Source organism: Carcharodon carcharias, chromosome 3, assembly GCF_017639515.1.
Source record: "Carcharodon carcharias isolate sCarCar2 chromosome 3, sCarCar2.pri, whole genome shotgun sequence".
NCBI lineage: Eukaryota > Metazoa > Chordata > Chondrichthyes > Lamniformes > Lamnidae > Carcharodon > Carcharodon carcharias.
Genome location: NC_054469.1, coordinates 188133489 through 188154026, shown reverse-complemented (window position 1 = coordinate 188154026; position 20538 = coordinate 188133489). Strand labels below are relative to the sequence as shown.

General features: G+C 40.5%; 1 protein-coding gene across 4 annotated transcripts in view; it reads left to right on the top strand.

Annotated features, from left to right (window-relative positions):
* The window catches only part of nup153 (nucleoporin 153), a 65372-nt gene that overhangs the window by 39914 nt on the left and 4920 nt on the right, over nucleotides 1–20538 (top strand). For all 4 annotated transcript variants that reach the window (XM_041183836.1, XM_041183835.1, XM_041183837.1 and 1 more), the window contains 3 exons: nucleotides 7017–7205; nucleotides 8629–9486; nucleotides 16498–16863. In XM_041183836.1, coding sequence (XP_041039770.1) covers nucleotides 7017–7205; nucleotides 8629–9486; nucleotides 16498–16863 — 1413 coding nt within the window. The remainder of the gene's footprint in view (nucleotides 1–7016; nucleotides 7206–8628; nucleotides 9487–16497; nucleotides 16864–20538) is intronic.

Below are 20538 nucleotides of genomic sequence, written 5' to 3'. Positions count from 1 at the left end.
TTGTCTGATAGCTTATTGGTAAGAAGGTGTCAGCTGATGACTCCTTTCATCAATTTGCTGATGATTGGGAATGAATTACTAGTGATATCGTTAATTTTAACCATTACTAATCGCTTTCCTATGACTTTTCACGTAAGTTAAGACCAGTGTAGTCTTCAGATAAAATGGAATTAAAGGTTAGAGGATAATTGGACCAGATTGTGCCGACATAATTCAATTTGGACAAAGGCTCTATACCCAGTAATGCGCCCGCTCTTTCTGGAGAGCAACCATGCTCGTAAGCATGGCCCCATGCTTCCTATTGCTTGTCATTTTAATTCCTCGCATTGCCCCCACTTTGACCTTTCTGTCCATGGCGTGCTACAGTGATCCAGTGAAACTCAGTGCAAGCTCGAGGAACGGCACCATACCTTTTGTCTTGGCGCTCCATAGTCTTCTGGACTCAATATTGAGTTTGACAGCTTTATATCATAACCTTTGCTTTCATTTTGTTCTGTGTTTTCTTTTGTTTGCTGGCTTGTTTCTTTATCCCTTCATGTTGCATTCAGAAACACAAACTTTGTTTCTTTACCCATTATCACACTTTGGCTTTTGCATCATGAAATCTTTTGTTAGTTAATCCCTCCAGCCATCCATCCTATCACAGCCCTTTGTTTTTGTTCTTCCTGCCCCATCTCCCCCCTCACTTTTACTGGCTTAAAACGCTTACGTTTGTATGCATCTTCAGTTACGATGAAAAACCATCGACCTGAAACTTTAACTGTTTCTCTCCACAGATGCTGCCTGATCTGCTGAGTATTTCCAGCATTTTGTTTCATTTACCCTCTCTAGATACTGGTTCACATGCTGAGCGTTTCTAACATTTTTTTGTTTTTGTTCTAAGTGTCAATGACTTTCTGCCCCACTTAATCTTATACAGTTTATTAGCCCTGTCAACCAAAAAGTTATTCACTAACTCCTGGCAATGCAAGATGGCTGGTTTGTGCATGCTCAGTGGCGCGTGCATGCTCAGTGGCGCACACATGCATGGAACGCCAATTATGTCATTCTGCTGTGTCCAGCCTGCCAGTACACCTCTGCGTATGCAAAAAAAAGTTTTATACCTGCCTGGGCACACTGCCTGCAGTGCAAGTTCCAGTGTTGAGCCAACCAAACTCAGTAACAATAGAGTGATCTGGCATACTGTGCACATCTCTGGCTCATTTATCAAATTGTTGGCCTGAATCTTCTGGTTGGCGTGTGGGGGCGGGCCCCATTTGCTGGCACGTAAAATGACGCGCGGTGATGTCGAGCGTGCGTCCCGACGTCACCACGTGTCATTCAGATCTTCAGTTCGGCAGGCGCATGCGCACCGGAGTTGGCTGTGCACCCGCCAAACTGTCAAAGGTCAATTAAATACCAATTAAAATGATTAACAGAGCTGGCAAAGAACCCAGGTGGCCTTCAAATTTATCATACAACCTCACCCACGGGTAGGATGAGGTTTCATGAAGTGTTTATAAATTGAATAAAAATTATTAAAATTCATTGACATGTCCCAGCTCATGTGACACTGTCACATGAGGGGACATGTCTGAATTAATTTTATTTTTAATTTAAATTTTTCATAATCAAACTAATCGATTTCTGCGCTCTTTTGTGTGCAGGCCCCGACCCAGCCTCCTCCTCCCCCAGCCCACACAGGGAGCGCTCAGCGCTTCCGGGTGCGCGTCAAGCTGGACGGGCCTTAATTGGCCTGCCCATGCAAAATGATTGGTGTTCGGTTGTGTGCCCACCCACGCCTGCTCCCGCTCAGCCCCCTCGACGGGGAGAAGATTCTCCCCTTTGAGTCTGCCAGAGAGGATAGACTGAACCCTAATCTCCCATGGTTAAAACTCATTTCTAAGGAGGCCCTGCTTACACAGAAGTTGCATGAAATTACAAGGACCCACATCAAATAGAGGACTTTGAAGATTGTTTAGCTGATCAAAAACCATTAAAATACTTTGTGTGAAACACCCCTTATTTCATGACTGGACTACAAGCCAGCTACTAAATTTTGTGCTTAAAATGCACTTGTATGAAAGCATGAAATTATATGCCTAGTTTAAAAATAGAAACTAAAACCAAAGTATGTAGTTTTGTTTTGACCACTTGACTGGTCTGCTAACTCAAATATGAAAAATTGCAAATGCAAGAAATCTGAAATAAAGCCAAAATATTGAAAGCACATAATAAGTCTGTTGGTATCTGAAAAGAGAAGACCAAGTTCCAGATGTAGAATCTTTGTCAGAGTAGCAGTTGAACAGAAATTTTCTGCCCTTAAAACTCAATGGAATGTTGTGTTAGTCGACTTTAATGGTGACTTTGGAAAATAGCATCACAGTATTGTACTAGTATTCAGTTGCAGCTTGCATTGGCTGTAGTTATGCAAATTACAGCTGGTATTTTTAGGTTTTTGTATGTATACACCTGAAAGCCCCCCCAAACTCAGATTCCGTAGGCTGGCATTAAAAGACATTAAAAAAGGCATTTCAAGTTGCCTATACAAACCATGATGCATTGGACATGTTAGTGCAGTACATTTAATATTGACGCCTGGTTTAAAATAAAGAGGATATGGTTTAAGATTTCCCCCTTTCTTCTTAAAAAATATATTGGTTAAGTCGTTATTCACAAAGGTAATTCAAGTCCTGAACTGAGAATTCTAGCATCCTTAAAAAGGAGATGGCTTTGACTGTTGCCTGCACGGGAGAAAACACAGCTGTGGCTATTTGAGCAGTGCCATTTTAGGTGCTGGCTGCTGCTGATGCTGTCGCTTGCCATGATATAAGGGAGCACCAGAATTGACTGCCATGCCCAGCATTGGCTGCAGTGTTGGCAGTAAATGCAGTCAGTGATTGCTCACCAACTTGAAATATATATCATCCATTTACACTGCCTCCCATTGGTTGGCTCTGTGAGAAGCTATATTTTAACTGTGTTTTCACTTTATCTTGTTTAAGCTTATATCCAGGTCTCTTTGACTTTAAACGTCGCTTAATCTGGATCCAAAAGCAATGTTCCTTGTTTTCTATTCCTTTTTATTATGATATGATCACATGCAAGCAGCATTTTCCTTTGTGTAAATGTCCCTCCATTCCAAGGTATTTCCTTACACAATAGATGTTCAATCTCATTTATCAAAATGCTGGTCCTTCCTCCTCCCTCCAAGCCAGGTTATTCCCCCTATATTACACTGTCCAGAACAACACCCAATACTGAAGGTGATGGTAGGTCAGTGCTTCCTACAAAATAATTAGCATTGCCTGGAGCTTGTACTCTTTCCCTCAAGTTGTGAATCCTAAAATACTATTTACCCTTTTTGTCACTGCAAATTGTACTAACAGTTTCATTATTTTATTTTTTGCTTAACTCTACCTCCCAATCCTTCCCTGTCATTTTGTTGTACTTTTCCTATTTATTTTATACTCCCACTGTGTTTTACTTCCCCAAGTTCATGACTGTGTATTTATCTGTGTTAAACATCATATGTCAATATTTCACTCGATCTTCCAACCTAACCTCAGTGTAATTGGGTCTGATCATTTCCTATTATCTACTACTACTTGTAATTTAGTATCATCAAGCTTTGTTGCCTTTCTTCCAAATCATGACATCATTTAAAGCAATAGTGGCCCCAGAACCAGTGTTGTGGTTATTGGTTAGTAACATTTTTCTGTGTTAATGTTGCTCTCTTACTAACTATTTATATACCTGACTTGTTCCAAATAAATATCCAGAGTGAAAGTGTACTTAATTTTTGACTACAGATTTTTTTGTCTTTTCTGTTGCTTGATTTTTGTATTCAGAAAGACTGATTGCTCTTTTCTTTAGCTTTACTTAGAAGCCCCTTACTCTAGGTTTAAGGCTTGAACATTTTCTGTTTCACAAAGTTGGCCTGTTGTGTGTAAATCTACCTGACATGAAAAGAACTATAATTGGAGGTTTTTTTTAATCAATGGATTGAAAGTGATGAACTTTGCTCTTATCCATTTCTTGCTAGCTGACTTACATTTAAGCACATTGGGTCCACTTGCTAGCATTCAGTTGCTTGGAACTTTTTTGAGGAGGTGTTCAGTAGTTTCATTCTGCTGTTGGAAATACTCAGCAGGTGAGGCAGCATCTGTGGAGAGAGAAACAGAGTTAACATTTTAGGTCTATGCTGCCTCACCTGCTGAGTATTTCCATTATTTTCCATTTTTATTTCAGATTTCCAAAATCTACAGTATTTTGGTTTTGTTTCATTCACTTGTGTCTGTGTTCAATCTCTACTCCAAGATCAAAACATTTTGCACATTCAGAGGCAAACTCTGCCTCAACTATCGTCAGTAGCTTTAGCAGCAATTCCTCAGCCCAGCAATAGTTTTCAGTGATGGTTTAAATAATGATTATAGTAGATCAGTCTAATGAGATGAAGTAAAAATGTAGTGATCAAGAAATGCCTTGGTGATTGCTTCCCCTGAAAAAAAAACAGCATTTCTGGTATAACACTTTGGGTGAATATCATTATCATCACTTTAACAATAGTTGCAATAGTTTTCAATATACAGAATATTACTGAGATGTTCGTTGTGAAACAAAGAACTGTAAGCCACAATGAAAACTGTATGTTCCTTCTTTGAATTCATTCTCTAGATGTGAGCAATGCTGACATTTGCTTCAATTGAGTGCCTAGCTAGACTACTTCAGAGTGGAGTCAGTCACGTTAGTGCAGGACTGGGGTCACTTGTAAGCCAGACCATTCCAATGAGTAAGAAAAAGTCCAAGCGGTGGACACACATCTGTGGTTAACTAGAAAGGTTAAAGACAGTATCGAACTTAAAGAAGAGGTATATAATTGTGCAAAGGTAGGTGGAAGGCCAGAAGATCGGACAGAATATAAGGAACAGCAAAGGATGAGTAAAAGATAAATGAGAGAATAATTAGAGTGCGAGAGAAAGCTAGCCAGAAATATAAAAACGGATAGCAAGAGTTTCTATAAATATTTTTAAAAGAATTGAGTTAACAAAGTGAGCATTGGTCCTATAGAAAGCGAGTCTAGAGAACTGATAATGGAAAACAAGGAAATAGCAGACGAATTAAGAGGTATTTTGTATCAGTCTTCACTGTAGAGGACACAGGTAACATTCCAGAAACAGCTGTAAATCAGGAAATGGAAGGGAGGGAGGTTCTCAGAAAAATTACAATCATCAGAGAAGTGGTACTGAGTAAATTGTTGTTGTGGGCTGACAAGTACCTGAGTCATGATGGACTTCACCCTAGGGTCTCAAAAGAAGTGGCTAGTGAGATAATTGATGCATTGATTTTAATTTTCTGGAATTCCCTAGATTCAGGGAAGGTCCCATTAGATTGGAAGATAGCAAATGTAACTCCATTATTCAACAAAGGTGGGAGACAGAAAGCGGGAAACTATAGGCCAGTTAGCTTAATATCTGTCATAGGGAAAATGTTAGTAGCTATTGTTAAAGAAGCTATAGCAGGGCACTTGGATAAGTTCAAGGTAATCAGGCAGGGTCAACATGGTTTGTGAAAGGGAAATCACATTTGGCCAGTTTATTGGAGTTCTTTGAGGAAGCAATGTGCTGTGGATAAAAGGGAAGCAGCGGATGTGCAGTACTTAGATTTCCATCTAAGTGTCACATTAAAGGTTATTATGGCAGATAAAAGCTCATGGTATAGGGGGTAACATATTGGCATGGATAGAAGATTGACTGGCTAGCAGGAAGTAGAGAGTAGGCATAAATGGGTCTTTTTCAGGTTGACAGGATGTAACTAGTGGTGTGCCACAGGGATCAGTGCTGGGACCTCAACTGTTTACAATTTATATAAATGACTTGGATGACTGGGATGGTTGCCAGATTTGCTGTTGACACAAAGGTAGGAAAGTCACTTGTAAAGAGGATGTAAGGAGGCTACAAAAAGATAAAGATAGGTTAAGTGAGTGGGCACACAGCCCACAGTGTAATGTGGGAAAATGTGAAATTGTCCATTTTGGCAGGAACAATAAAAGAGATATATCTAAATGGTGAGAGATTGCAGAGCTCTGAGATGCAGAGGGATCTGGGTGTCTTAGTGCATGAATTGCAAAAGGTTGGTAAGCAGGTACAGCAAGTAATTAGGAAAGCTAATAGAATGTTATCATTTATTGCGAGGGGAATTGGTTACAAAAGTAGGGAGAAGATGCTTCAGTTATATATAGCACTCGTGAGACCACATCTGGAATACTTTGTACAGTATTGGCCACCTTATTTTAGGAAGGATGTTAGTGCATTGGAAGCAGTTCAGAGAAGGTTTATCAGACTAATACCTGGAATGGGCAGGTTGTCTTATGAGGAAAGATTAGATAGGCTAGGCTTGTATCTGCTGGAACTTAGAGTAAGAGGTGACTTGATTGAATATAAGATCCTGAGGGGATTTGACAAGGTGGACGTGGAGAGGATGTCTCTTGTAGGAGAATCTAGAACTAGGAGACATTCTTTAAAAATAAGGGGTCACCCATTTAAAAGGGAGATGAGTTGAAATTTTTTCTGAGGGTTGAGTCTTTGGAACACTCTTCCTGAAAAGGCAGTGGAGCAGCATCTTTGAATATTTTTAAGGCAGAGGTGGCTAGAATCTTGGTAAGCAAAAGGGTGATAGGTGACGGGGGCAGGTGGGATGCAAATTTGAGGTTACTATTAAATCAGCCATGATCTTATTAAATGGCAGAGCAGGTTTGAGGGGCCAGATGGCCTATTCCTACTCCTTGTTCTTATGTAAGGATGTCAAGTTTCCTTCCCTAAAAGACAAGTTTTTAAAAAAAAATAACTTGAGCTTTGTATTTTACTGGAATCTAGATTTTTGTTTTAAACTGAATTGAAAAGCATTAACTGCCAACAATACATAGTGTGTAAATGATAATCTAATGGTTGTTCCTAAACTTGTATATCACAAGATAGTTAATTTTTGCTGCTGATTGTGAATTCTGTCTTTTCTCATTTTATGAATTTTGCTCTTAGGTGTTTCATCTGTTGTAGCCAACATTTCAGCTACAACGCCAACAGAAGGAATTCTGGGATTTGGTGACAAATTCAAGAAGCCAACAGGGTCCTGGGATTGTGAAGTCTGCTTCGTTCAGAACTCATCAAGCGTAAACAAATGTGTGGCTTGTAAGACTGAGAAAACAGGCATCAAGATTGAATCTAAAGGTATTAAGATTATTGCTCACTGAACTGAGCTAAAGGTGCTATCTGATGTGCATGTGTACAGAAGATGCTTTCTAACATCTAGCAGTTCTACAAGTCAGGTCATCTGTGGATGCTATTAGATTATGTAATGCACAGTTCATTTTCTGAAGGGGTTATACAAGATATATAACACAAAAATGCTATTCAGCCTAATCAACTCACGGCAGGGTTTATGCTCCATTCAAGCCTACTCCTGTCGTTTTCACCTATCAGCGTAATCCTACACTTGCCTTCTCTCAGTTCCACATTCTCACTACTCTCTGGGTAAAAGTGACAGAATAAATCTAATATAGCTATCTAAGTTGGCAGCTAATGGGGGCCATATTCTGTGACTTTGAATAGATTCTTGTTTGTGCAGTAACGCTGTGGAAGTTGTACTTTGATTTATAACGCAGCAGTGATTGCCAGTTATAAAACTGAGCAGTTACAATCTATTTTGTTAAATACTATGATATTCAAGGTGCAGAATGAATGTGAAAATTAGTTGCTTAAGGTTGAAAGCAGAGGATTTAGTTAGCATTTGTTGGTTTAAACATAGCTCCAAATCCAAATAAGGCAAATTGGCCCTTCAAGGACTTGACTTTTTTTTAAAAAGAAACAGATTTGTTCATGGGATGTGGGTGTTGCTGACAAGGCTAGCAATTTTTGCCCATCCTTAATTGCCCTTTTAAGACTCAATACATTAATGGTGGTTCTTGTTAAACCAATGTAATGCTATGCAATAAACTGGATGCACCCAGTGAGCACCAGATATAAGTTGTTACAATCAAATATTTGAAGATTGGAGCCAAATAACTAAAAATTGGTGGCTTACTTTAATTTAATTTTTGAATGAATGTTCTATTAATTCTAAACAAGCACTACAATTCTTATGAACTAAGATTAGAAGGATGAGGAAGAGGTAAAGCAGTGTTAAGTAAGCTTATGTTCCTCTGCAGTGCTGTGTGTGGTGAGAAAATATATGGTAAAATGGATAGAAAAGAATGATTATGCTTGGAATCTGAAATATGAAGACGTGTTACACACTTAAACATTTTTGTTTTCTATCTACAGATGCTATTGCCCTGTATATTTCCAGTCTTTTCCAATGTATTATTTGAATAAGAATTGCAACTTTTCTTTAATGGAGAAATCCTGCTGGAAAACTAGGAACAGTTTAGATTACATTCAGATGACTAGTATTGTATTTGTATAGTGTTTGCTCAAAAATGTTGAGGCATAAATCTATTCCAGGTTCTATTTTCCATACAAAGATGTTTAGAAGTCAGTGACTTTTCCATCATTGTGAACATAACTTGTACTGCAAGAGCGTAAGGTCCTTGTTTGCCTTATAGTATCAAGTGGTAGAAGTTCAGTTTAGTTACTGTTTTCTTTCCCCTTACAGGGCTTGGCTCTTCTTTATTATCGACTGCTGCTTCACCATTCATCAGCGGCATCCAGCCCTCAACAGTGGACTCTTTGCAAAGTAAAGATGGTGCTGCAGGTTTTAAATTCGGAAATCAGGGCGGTTTTAAATTTGGGGCATCGGATTCCAGTGCATCAACCAGTGCCTTTGGAGGACTTAAATTTGAAGTTACAGGGGGGTTCAAATTTGGAGTTACTTCAACAGAGAAGAATTCAGAGGGAAACAAAAAGGATAACTCCAAAATTTCTAGTGGTGGGTTTAAATTTGAAGTAGCTGCCTTTGGTAACAAGCCGGCTTCAACTACTACTAAGTTTGGTGCCTCTGATACAGGTCAGCAAAATAAGAAAAGTGATGTGGCATTTGGGGGTTTTAAGCTTGATGCTGGTGGAACAATCAAAGCTGAGGACAAGAGTGCACTGAGTGGCTTTAAATTGGGCACAGAGGGGAAGAAAGAAACCTCGGTAGTGCAGTTTCAGCTTGACAAAGCAGAAGAAAGGAAAGATGGGACAACTGTGAATGCAGTTAAATTTGAGAAAACAATAGATCAGGAGACTGTGGCAGCTTCAGCTTTTATGTTTGGAAAATCAGATGAAAAACAGGACACTTTGAGCTCTGCACCAATTGTATTTGGTAAAAGAAAAGATATTGAACAGCTACAACCTGAACTTACTTTTAAAAAGCCAGAGCAAACCAAAGAATCAGCATCTTTGTCAGACGTTTCAAAACCAGAAGCTAAATCTGGATTTACTTTCAACTTGGTTAAACCTGCTGAGAAACCAGAAGCTACAGAAACTGTACAGCAAGGATTTGTGTTTGGGGCTGCAGTAAACACTTCAGGTAAGAAACAACAAATTAAAGAAAATAGAAAGATTTGGTTTTATACATCTTCCAGGACATCCCAAAGTACTTTACAGTTAATGAAGTGCATTTGAAATGTCACTGTTAGAAATTGGGAAATGTGGGATCCAGCTTGTGCTTAAAGTCCTATCAATAGTGACAATCGCCATCTAGTATGTCTCTAGGAATTAGTTGAGGATAAATATTGATCAGGATGTTGGGCGGACCTCCCCACTCAAATCATGCATGAGAGAATAGACTGAGCTTCTGTTAACTGTCTCTTTTGAAAGACAGCACCTCTGACAGTGCAGCATCTCCTTGGTAGCAAAGAATATGTGCTCAAGTCTCTGGACTGGATCTTGAACCCGCTACCTTTTGACTTTATCCAGGAGTGCTACTGTTGAGCCAATACATGTTCTCTCTTACACTTTCAATATAGTAGTTAATAGTCATGGTCACCCTTTTCCAGGGGGTCTTGTCACTAGACCTTATCACAGTGTGATCATTTGGCACAAATACATATAAGGCTGTGGGTACTATTTGACCTATAGCTGGGACCTAGCTAATGGGTGCCAGAGCATTTCCATGCGTTGGTGGTCCTCTATATTGCATCTCTGGGGGCCATGGCTCCTCCGTTTCCCCTGTAGTTTAGCCTCGAGCCATGGGATGCCTAGTTGCCATGTGCCACTGCACAGAAGCACTACAGGGGGCTCTTGGTAATGCAGAGATTGTATTGCCAGGAGAGGCTTATGCACTCAGCTCCAGCTTTTCAGCAAGCTAGCCAGCGGCAGTGGATCCTCACCTGCACGTGATGAATAACATTACTCTGTGGCAAAACCACTAACATAAATAATACCTTGTTCCTTGTGGGCCTGGCTCAGGAGACTCAAAGGCAAAAAGATAAAGGTCCTGTAAGCATCTAGTGGTCCCTTGAAGCACATCTTTCAGCAACCAGGTGGGATCCAGAGGTAGGAGCACCTACCGTTCCTCTGGATTCGGTTTGTACGGTCAAGTGGGAGATGCTGGGCAAGTCTGGGCAAATACTGCAGATGCTGGGCAAATCCTGATCAGGCTACGAAGCCAAAAAACAAATGGAAGAGGACACTTTGTCTTTAACTCTTTGCAGTGAGGGGACCAATAGGGGAGACAGCAGTTTATGGGTTATAAGCCCAGCTCAGTTGGTGCAGGGTAAGGGTGAGAAGCATCATCGCATTCTATTGGTCAGGCTGTCTACTGCAAGCTGGGCAGCCTCCAGCAAATAAGGTACTGACCTGCCAACATCGGTCATCCTCTGAGTGCTTGAGGAATAGGGATCCTATCCTGACAAGCAAATAGTAAATGGGTACCCAAGAAACAAAAGGTGAAGATTCTCTGGCTGGAACATCAGGATTTTGTGTCCTGGCACGCATGAGGGCTTGCAGTCAAGGGACAATGTACGTTAGACGGCATTGATTGACTGTGAGCTGCACAAGTTCAAAATCGACATTGCTGCTCTCCAAAAGGCTAGATTGACCGACACTGGATCAGTGCATGAAGCCAATTATACAATAACATGGCAAAAGTGAAGATGACCCACCATGAACATGGAATGGGTTTTGCAGTCAACAACAGATTGACAGATAATTGAGATGCCTGTCGTGACTTCTAAACGCCTTGTAACTCAACTGCCATCAGATGAAGCTTTTGACACCATCATCTACACTTGCGCACCAGCCTTGTATGGTAGCACTGAAGACTAAGACTACTTCTACAACACTGTAGATGATATTCTGGAGCATCTGCCAGATGGAGAAAAGTTATTTCTCTCTGGTGACTTTAATGCAAGAGTTGGATCAAACAGAGTTTCATGCCAAACGTATATCTTGGTGGTCATAGCGTTGGCAATGTCAACAAAAATAGCCAGTGGCTACTTGAACTTTGTACACAGCATGGGGTTTGCATGACTAACACCTTGGTCCAGGGTAGATATCAGAAGGTGTCATGGCACCCTCAGAGATCTGGCCACTGGCCTAACCTGATAATCACCAGAAGATGCAATCTGATTAATGTTCTTCACGCATGCGCCTATCACGATGCAGATTGTAATACTGATCATTTGTCAGTAGCTGGGTGCAGGTGCAGCCACAAAAAATACATAAGTCCAAACACAATGGCATATCATGCATCAGCATTCCCTCTATGAGGGATGACAACAAATGTTAGTTCTCAAAAGCTTGCAAGCAGTCCCTTCCACCTGAGGGCCGACCAGATAATACTGATGAAGCATGAATGCCTCTGTGGTCAATCATCTATGAAGTTGTAGAAACTATCATCAACCATGTTTGGCAAAGGAAGAAACAGGACCAAAGGTTGGTTTAAAATCTACCTTGCAGAAATGGCTCCTGTCATTGAAGCAAAGAACACAGCTCACCTGGCTTATAATCTGTCTCCTAACCCTAAATCTAGCTACGGCTGTTGTACAGAAGACAGCAAGAACTGTACCAGCAAGTATTGGATTACTCTACACGAAGAAATACAAACTGCTAGAGACAGTAGTAACCTTTACCCTATACAAAAGAGCACTTGGCGCCACCATCACCAAAGTTGCACCTTTGAAATCCAGACATGGGAAAGTACTCATTGCTGGGAACAAGCACATGGCCTGCTGGGTAGAGCACTGCTCTGAGCTATACTCACATGAGGATGGTTCCCTGGGCTGCCGGGGTGGGGGTGGTTAAAATCATGGGACACAGTCTCAGAATAAGGGATAGGACTTAGATTGAGTAATTTCTTCATTGAGGGCAGTGAAACTTTGGAATTCTCTACCCCAGAGGGCTGTTGAGGCTCAATCATGGAGTATATTCAAGACAGATCAATAGATTTCTAGATATTAAAACATCAAGGGATAGGGCGATAGTGTGAGAAAATGTTAAAGTAGGAGATCAGCCATGATCTAGTTGAATGGTGAAGCAGACTTGAGGGGCCAAATGACTTAGTCCTGCTCCAGTTTCCTATGTTCTTATATCTTTTTGCCTGTGTTTGATCTTACACAGCTACCTGTATGTATGAGCTTGATGCAGAACCCTCATTACTTGGGCTTGAGAAAGCCATTGACTCCCTAGCAGCAAGGAATGCACATGGAAAGGGTGCCATACCAGCTGAGCTACTCAGCATAGAAAGCCCCACCTGCTGCCATATCTCCATGTCCACTACCACCTCTGCTGAAGAGAAGGATATGCGTGATGCAAACATCATGTTAGACAAGAACAGAGGCGATAAAGGGGGATTGTGACAACTTCCAGGGCAGCTCAGTCCTCAGCATGTGTCACTAGGAAGATGTTTGCCAGAGTCATTCTAATGGGATTCAATCAACTAACCAACCGAATATAGCCAGAGACAAAATGTGGCTCTAGAGTAGTTAGAGCCACAGGAGACATGATCTTCTCCCTGTGCCAGCTTCAAGAGAAGTGCAGAGAGTAGCAAACACCAGTCTGCCTGCTTTTGTGGATCTCGCAAAAGCATTTGACGCGGTGAGTAGGATGGGCCTCTACCGGATACTAGAGAAAATGGCTGTCCTCCCAAGCTTCGTGGTCTCGTATGATCCTTCGATGATAAAATGCATGGCACCATTCAGTAAAACAGCTCCGTCTTTGACAACCTTGAGATCAAGAGTGGGATGAAACGCGGCTGTTTCTTAGCTCTAGCTATTTTGTACCTTTTATCTGTCCCCCTGACTGCTTTCTCTGCTAACATGGAAGGAGTGTCCACACACAATCAGGTGAGAAACTTCTCAATCCATTAAAACTGAAAACCAAGACACAAATGTGGCATGTCCTGATCAGAGAAATTCTGTTTTGTGATGATGCTGTACTAGCTGCCCAGGCAGAAGACCAGTTCCAAAGGCCCATGGGTTGTCTGTCCCATGCTTGCCATGTTCTCACTCACAATCTGCCAGGAAAACTGCAGCTACGGGAGAGGGTGTTGTCTCCATCTGTAATCATGTTCAATAACCACTGGAAGCAGACTGCAAATTCTGCTGCCTTGGACCGAAGGTGAGAGGCAACCTGTCTGCACAAAAAGCTTAGCGTGTCATTGGGAAGATAGCCGTCAATTTTGGCCAACTAACAAAACAGGCATGGAAAATGAACAAGCTGACCTGCAGGATCAAGATACTTATGTGCACGGCCTTCATCCACAGCACTGGCAGCAAGGCCTGGGCAACTTGCCAAGAAAAAAGGCTCGATAATTTCCATGTCCGGTGTCTACAACACCTCCCTGGCTTCACATAGGAAGGTGAAGTCACCAATGATGGAGACCTTTTTAGGGCAAATATGTAGATCATGATAGCACTAATCAAGCAAAGAAGACTTTGCTGGCTTGGGAATGTGCACAGGATGGAAGGAGGCCAAGTCCTCAAGGATATGTTTTGCGGGAGGTAACCTGTGCCAAGAGACCAGCAGGACACCCAAAGCTCCGATTCAAGGATGCTGATGAGAGGCGTGAAAGCTCTTGACATTAATCATGACGAGTGGGACACTAGCTGACAATTGATGCAATTGGCAACACCAGCTGGGTAGAAATTTGCTGCCATGATGACCTCATTTCACAAGCTCCAACATAGTCTCCAGTCCTGCAAACAGAGATCATCCCACACCATTGGCAAGGAAAAACTTCCTGTGTGACACTTGTGGTGGACTTTGCCTTTCCAGAATCGGCTTGTTCAGCCATCAGGAGAAGTGTCACAGATGGCCTCATCTGACCTCACTATTCATAACATCTCTTGCAAATGGAAGATGCCAATCAGTACATTGAAAAATAATCCCAAGATTTAATATTGTGTAAAAACACTTGTGTGATGTTAGTTCACCTCGGATTGCTCCTTCTGTAGCCACAGCCTGCATGTAACCCTTTCACTCTTTGCAGAAGATTGCTCAGTCCGTTGCACCTTCACTGACCCTTAAAATACTGGCATTCCTTTGCTCTTGCCCCATTCCCCTCCCACCAGAACTATAGGGTTTCCCTTGTTCTTGCCTCCCATTCCATCAGTTTCTATATTCAACAGATCATCCTGCACCATTTCTGCATTGGCAGTGTGATGCTCCCATTCAACACATCTCCCCATCACGCCCCCTCTCCCAGGATGAGGAGGGTTCCTATGGTGAGGGGCTGATACATTGGGCCTACATACTCTGAAGTTTAGAAGATTGAGAGAGAGGGTGATATCATTGAACCATTTAAGAGGGTAGATGCTGAGATCTTGTTCCCAAACTGGTTGGGGAATATAAAACATGGGCACAGCTTTGGGATAAGGTGCTAATCACTTAGGACTTGATCACTCAAAAAGGTTGTGAATCTTTGGAATTCCCTACCCCTGAGAGTTGAGGATGTTTCATTGTTCAATACATGTTCGAGGCTGGTATAGATGGATTTTTGGCCCACCAGGGATTTGAGGGAAAGTTGAGTTGAAGCCAGAGATTAGCCATGATTGTATTGAATGGCAGAGCAGTCTCGAAAGCTATGTGGTCTTCTCCTAGTTTTATTTATTGTATTCTTGTTTACTGGAAATTGTGCTATTATCTGTGGTGTTTTGGTTGAATGCCTAGAACCAATTGAAATGTAACTTTTCCTAGATATGTATTGTCTGAAGCGATTATTAGGCAACTATTCTAGCAATGTCTTAAGAGTAGCCAGGACTGGCATCCTCCACTTCAAATTGTTAATTTGGTATTTAATAAACCTGATAATTACAGGTGAAATGTTGCATGTTTGTCCTCCATACCAAACTGTAGCTACTGAATCTCTAAACTCTGTCTTTTATAATCTCTGCCACTGAAAGTGGATGGAGGTAATGATTTCGCTCCTGTTTTACTCTAGTCTATAAACAACATATCTCAAAAAGTAATGGATGGATTTCAAAGAAGCTTGAAACACAGGATATTCTCAAGGAAGAACTGATGAGATTTTGGCAAAGATGCAGATTTGGATCCTGGAATTTTTTAAAGGATCTGTTAACGTTGGAAGATGAGGCATTCTAGAATGTTGTGGGTTGTTTTGTTTAGAATATTGTTGATTATTTTAAAATCTTGCGCATTGTCTCACCTGCTGTGGTGGAATTCATCACAGCTGTCAAAATGTGAGCAGAGTTTTCAGAATATGATGATGGATTTGGATTGGCCTGAAGCCTCCTCAGTGAGATGGAAGCTCTTAATATAAAGATTTTTTTTCGGTTTTGTAGTTACAGACCATCAACCAGGCAGGTGAAAGCCTCCAGGAAGAGTTGTATAATAACATTGAGTTAACACATTGTAGGAGAAGTATGCAATCTACTGAGTGCCTTTTCACTTGTTTAAACTGTTGTCCTTTTGTGGCACCTTTTTCTTGCTCCTTCTAAATATTTACTTTCTTAGTACACTTGGCAATAGTTATGAACTTTGTTCTTTTATTGAATGTTTTCTTAAAATCAGAAGCCTTTTGTGTATGAGAAAGTACATAGTGGGTCTGGACTGTGTATTTTTTCAAATCCAATCTGTAAATTTCCCCAGTGATCTATAGCATGAAGGGTTTGTTTTGCTGACTGATGGTAGAGCATTATTGGGTCAAATTGAGCTTTGTCAATTATTCATCCATTTGTTGACCTAAGTTCGTAACTGGAAATAATAGCATGTTTATTTTCACAGGTTTATCTTTTTAAAAACATTCTTGTTTATCTGACATTAACATTAAAGACTTGTAAATTTAACTGATTTGTATTTGCACCTTGGGATCCTGCAGAAAATACTTCAACTTTTTATAGCCCAAGGTAACCATGTATTTTTGTTTAAACATTCAGTATGCATATATAACAACAAAATGTTCTTTCTATATGCTTTTTTTTATAAAGAAGTTGTGTTTGTTCTGTTAGCCTCTGTAACTGCATCATGTGTACATTGATGCATTCTAATGGCATAAACAGCTTGGCAACAGTTGTGTAGAAACAGTTAACGATGGTTTATGAATTGATCTTAATTTTACTTCTTTCCCTTCATGCTCTAGAACAAGGAGTTACAAAACCAACTTTCAACTTATTTAGCAACAGTTCTTCCACGCCTGCAGCAGCAAATGCTGGGGGTTCCACACCCTCCATATTTGGTAATTCTGCACTTGCAACAAACCCACCGTTTTTATTTGGACAGGCTAGCGCCACAATGGGTAGTGCAAATCTTGGAAGTAGTTCTGAATCAATTGTTGCTGCAACCAAGCCATTTTTATTTGGCTCACAGGATGTTAAATCAACTGTCAGTACGTCAAGTGCAGGGGCCTCCGTTGTACCATTCTCATTTGGCTCAGCACCCAGCAATAACACTGCTACATCATCTGTGTTTACGTTTGGAGCTTCAACTACTACATCCAGTTCAACAGGTAAGTCTTCCCATGACCTATCTGTTGCGAGACATGTAAAATGCAGAAATGTGAAGGGCAACATGGGGATTGTTTTTGTTTTATATAAAAGCTTTTGTAGTTGAAATATTAAGTCAATCCCAAGTCAAAAGAACACTTGAAAGGCATTATGCTGGGTGTGTTTTTTTTTAAGGAAATTTACACAAAAATATTTCACATACTTGCAAGGCTAGCATTTGGTTTACCTTATTTTGTTTGCTTATAGTTTTTTTTTAAACATAGGGGTTGTGTCTTTGGATGATTTATCTCATGCTCTACCTCCATTCCCTTTTTAAGATAGAATGATGGAGCAGATTTAAAGGGCTGAAGGTTTTTTATTCTTTCATGAGATGTGGACAACACTGGCAAGGCCAGCATTTGTTGCCTGTCCTTAATTGTCCTTGGCTTGTTGGGCCAATTCAAATGGCAGTTAAGAGTCAACCACATTACTGTGGGTCTGGAGTCACATGTAGGCCAGCACAGGTAAGGACAGCAGATTTCCTTCCCTAAAGGACAGTAGTGAACCAGATAGTTTTTTTCAAAGAATGATGATGGTTTCATGGTCATAACTACTGAGACTAGTTTTCAATTCCAGATTTATTGAAAACTACTAAAAGAAAATCAAACTGTAATTCAGACAATTTTTTCTCTTGTTCCTTCTAAGAATTGATATGTTTATAACTGCAATGGATAATATAGTATTGTGACTTTTTTTTGGCCATCTCCATTATATAATTTATTTTGCACCTGGAAGAATTCTAATACGCTTCATGCCAGTCTGCATTGCTGTCCAAAGATACAAAAGCTGGCAGAGGTTGAATGCCCGCTGGCTAGAGGAAAAGCATCTTGTTTATACCCCAATTTTGGGCAATTAAAATCTGTTTGTTAGTATTTTGGCAACTTAATGTGGCTCAAAAAGTGGTGTGGAAAGAAGGGGTTGCGATTCATGGGGCACTGGCATCAGTACTTGGGGAAGAATGAGCTATTTCATTGGGATGGGCTCCACTTGAACCGAGTTGGGACCGGTGTCCTGGCCAATCGTATAACTAGAGCTTTAAACTAACAGAGCAGGAGAGGATTCGGGTGAAGGGAGATGTGGAAATCCAAAGAGAACAGTCAAGGCAACAGAATAGTATAACATATTCATGACAATCAGAGTGGGAAGGAAGGGACAGAAAGTTTAATAAAAGTTGCAAATCAATGAATAAGGTCGTTGCAGGGAATTGAAGTAACAAAATGAAATTAAAGTTTCTTTATCTAAATGCACAAAGCACCCGTAATAAGAGAGATGAACTAATGGTGCAAATAGAAGTAAATTATTTTGATCTAATCACTATTACAGAGACTTGGTTGCAAGGTGATCAAGGTTGGAATATAAATATCCCAAGGTACACAATAATTTGGAAAGCCGGACAGAATGGCAAACGAGGAAGGGTATCCCTGAAAGTAAAGGATGCATAAGGACATTAGTGAGAAAGGATTTAGCCTCTGAAGATCATGAAGTAGAATCAGTGTGGGTGAAAATTAGGCACCATGAGTCAGAGAACACTGCTGGGAGTAGTTTATAAATCCCCCAACAGTAGTTATACCTTGGGCAAAGCATTAAACAAGAAATTAATGAAGCTTGTAACAAAGGCAATGTAATAATTAAGGGACATTAACCTTCCATTGACTGAGACAATCAAATTGGCAAGAGTGTCTAGAAGATAAGTTTGTAGAATGTTTTTTGTGACAGTTTCTTGGAGCAATACGTTGTGAAGCCAACTAGGGATAAAGTTATCTTAAAGGTTGTATTGTCTAATGAAACGGGGTTAATTAGTAGTGTGGTAATAAAAGATCCACTGGGAAATAGTGATCATAATACCATTGCATTCTGTACTAAGTTTGAAAGTGACATACTCCAGTCACAAAAAAGAATCTTAAAGCCAGTTACATAAGTATGAGGGGAGAACTGGCTTAGGTTGATTGGGTAAGTAGGTATAGAGATAAATGAACAATGGAAAACATTTAAATAAACAATTCAAAATGTTCAATAAGTTGAGGATAGTGTTAGATTAAAAGAAGAGGCTTACCATATTGCAAAAACAGTAGCAAGTCTCACTATTGGAGTTTTTTAGAAGCCAGCAGAGGGCCACCAAAACATTGATTAAAAAATATCGGAGAAACTTGGACTAAAATCCAACAAATCCCTGAGATCTGATGACCTACACTCTAGGGTTCTAAAACAGAGAGCTGCAGAGATAGTGGATGTACTGACTATGATTATTCAAAATTCCTTGTATGCAGGAACAGTTTCATTAAATTGAAAGTTGGCAAATGTTACACCACTTTTCAAGAAAGGGGGAGAAAAAGCAATGAACTACAAGCCAGTTAGCTTAATATCAGTTGGGAAAATGCTGGAATCATTTAGTAAGGAAGTCTTAACATTGCACTTAGAAAAGATTAGGACAAGTCAACATGGTTTTACTAAAGAGATATCCTGTTTGACAAATTTATTAGAGTTTTTGGAGGATGTAACCAACAGGGTAGATAAGGGGGTAACCAATGGATGTAGTATACTTGGATTCCCAAGAGGCAAGATAAGAACTTACGGAGTTGGGGGTAATATATGTGGCATGGATAAATGATTGTTTAACAGGTAGAAAGCAGAAAGTGGGCATAAATAGGGCTGTTTCAAGTTGGCAGGTAGTGAATGGTAGAGTGTCGTAAGTTTCAGTGCTGGGGCCTCAGCTATTTACAATCTGTATTAATAACTTAGTTGAAGAGACACAGAATAAGGTATCAAAGTTTGCTGATAACGCAAAGCTAGGTAGGAAGGTAAGCTGTGGGGAGGAAACAGGCTGCAAAGAGATAGAGACAAGTTAAGTGAATGGCCAAAAGATGACAGATGGAGTATAATGTAGGAAAGTGCAAAGTTATTCAGTCTGGTCGTAAGAATTGAAAAACAATATTTTTTAAAGGGTGGGAAACTTGTAAGTATTGATGTTCAAAGAGACTTGGGTGTGCTTGTAGAAGAAACTCAAAAGTTTGCATTCAGGTGAGGCAAGCAGTTAGGAAGGCAAATGGCATGTTGGCCTTCGTTGCAAAGGGATTGGAGTAAAAACACATAGAAGTCTTGTTACAATTGTACAGGGTTTTGGTGAGACCGCATCTGGAAATCTGCAGTTTTTGCTCCCACGTTTAAGAAATTATATGCTTGCATTGGAGGCGAAGGTTCACTTAATTGGTATCTGGGATGAGGGGGTTGTCCTATGATGAGAGATTGAGCATGTTTGGTATATATTCTCAAGTTCAGAAGAATGAGAGGTGATCTCGTTGAACCCTACAAAATTATGAAGGGGCTTGATAGACTGCCTAACCAGTGTCTACCCTAAAACATGGGGGCATAAGGGGCAGATCATTTACACCTGAGATGAGGAGAAAATACTTCACTCAAAATGCTGGTGGATCTTTGGAATTCTGTACCCTGAGGGTTGTGGATGCTCCATCGTTGAATATATTTAAGGCTGGGACAGTTAAATTTTTGGCCTTGGGGAATAGGGGATATGGAGAGTGGACGGGAAAATTGAGCCCAAGATCAGCCATGATTGTCTTGAATGGCAGAGCAGGCTTGATGGGCCGTATGCTTTACTCTCGCCCCTATTTCTTGTGTTCTTG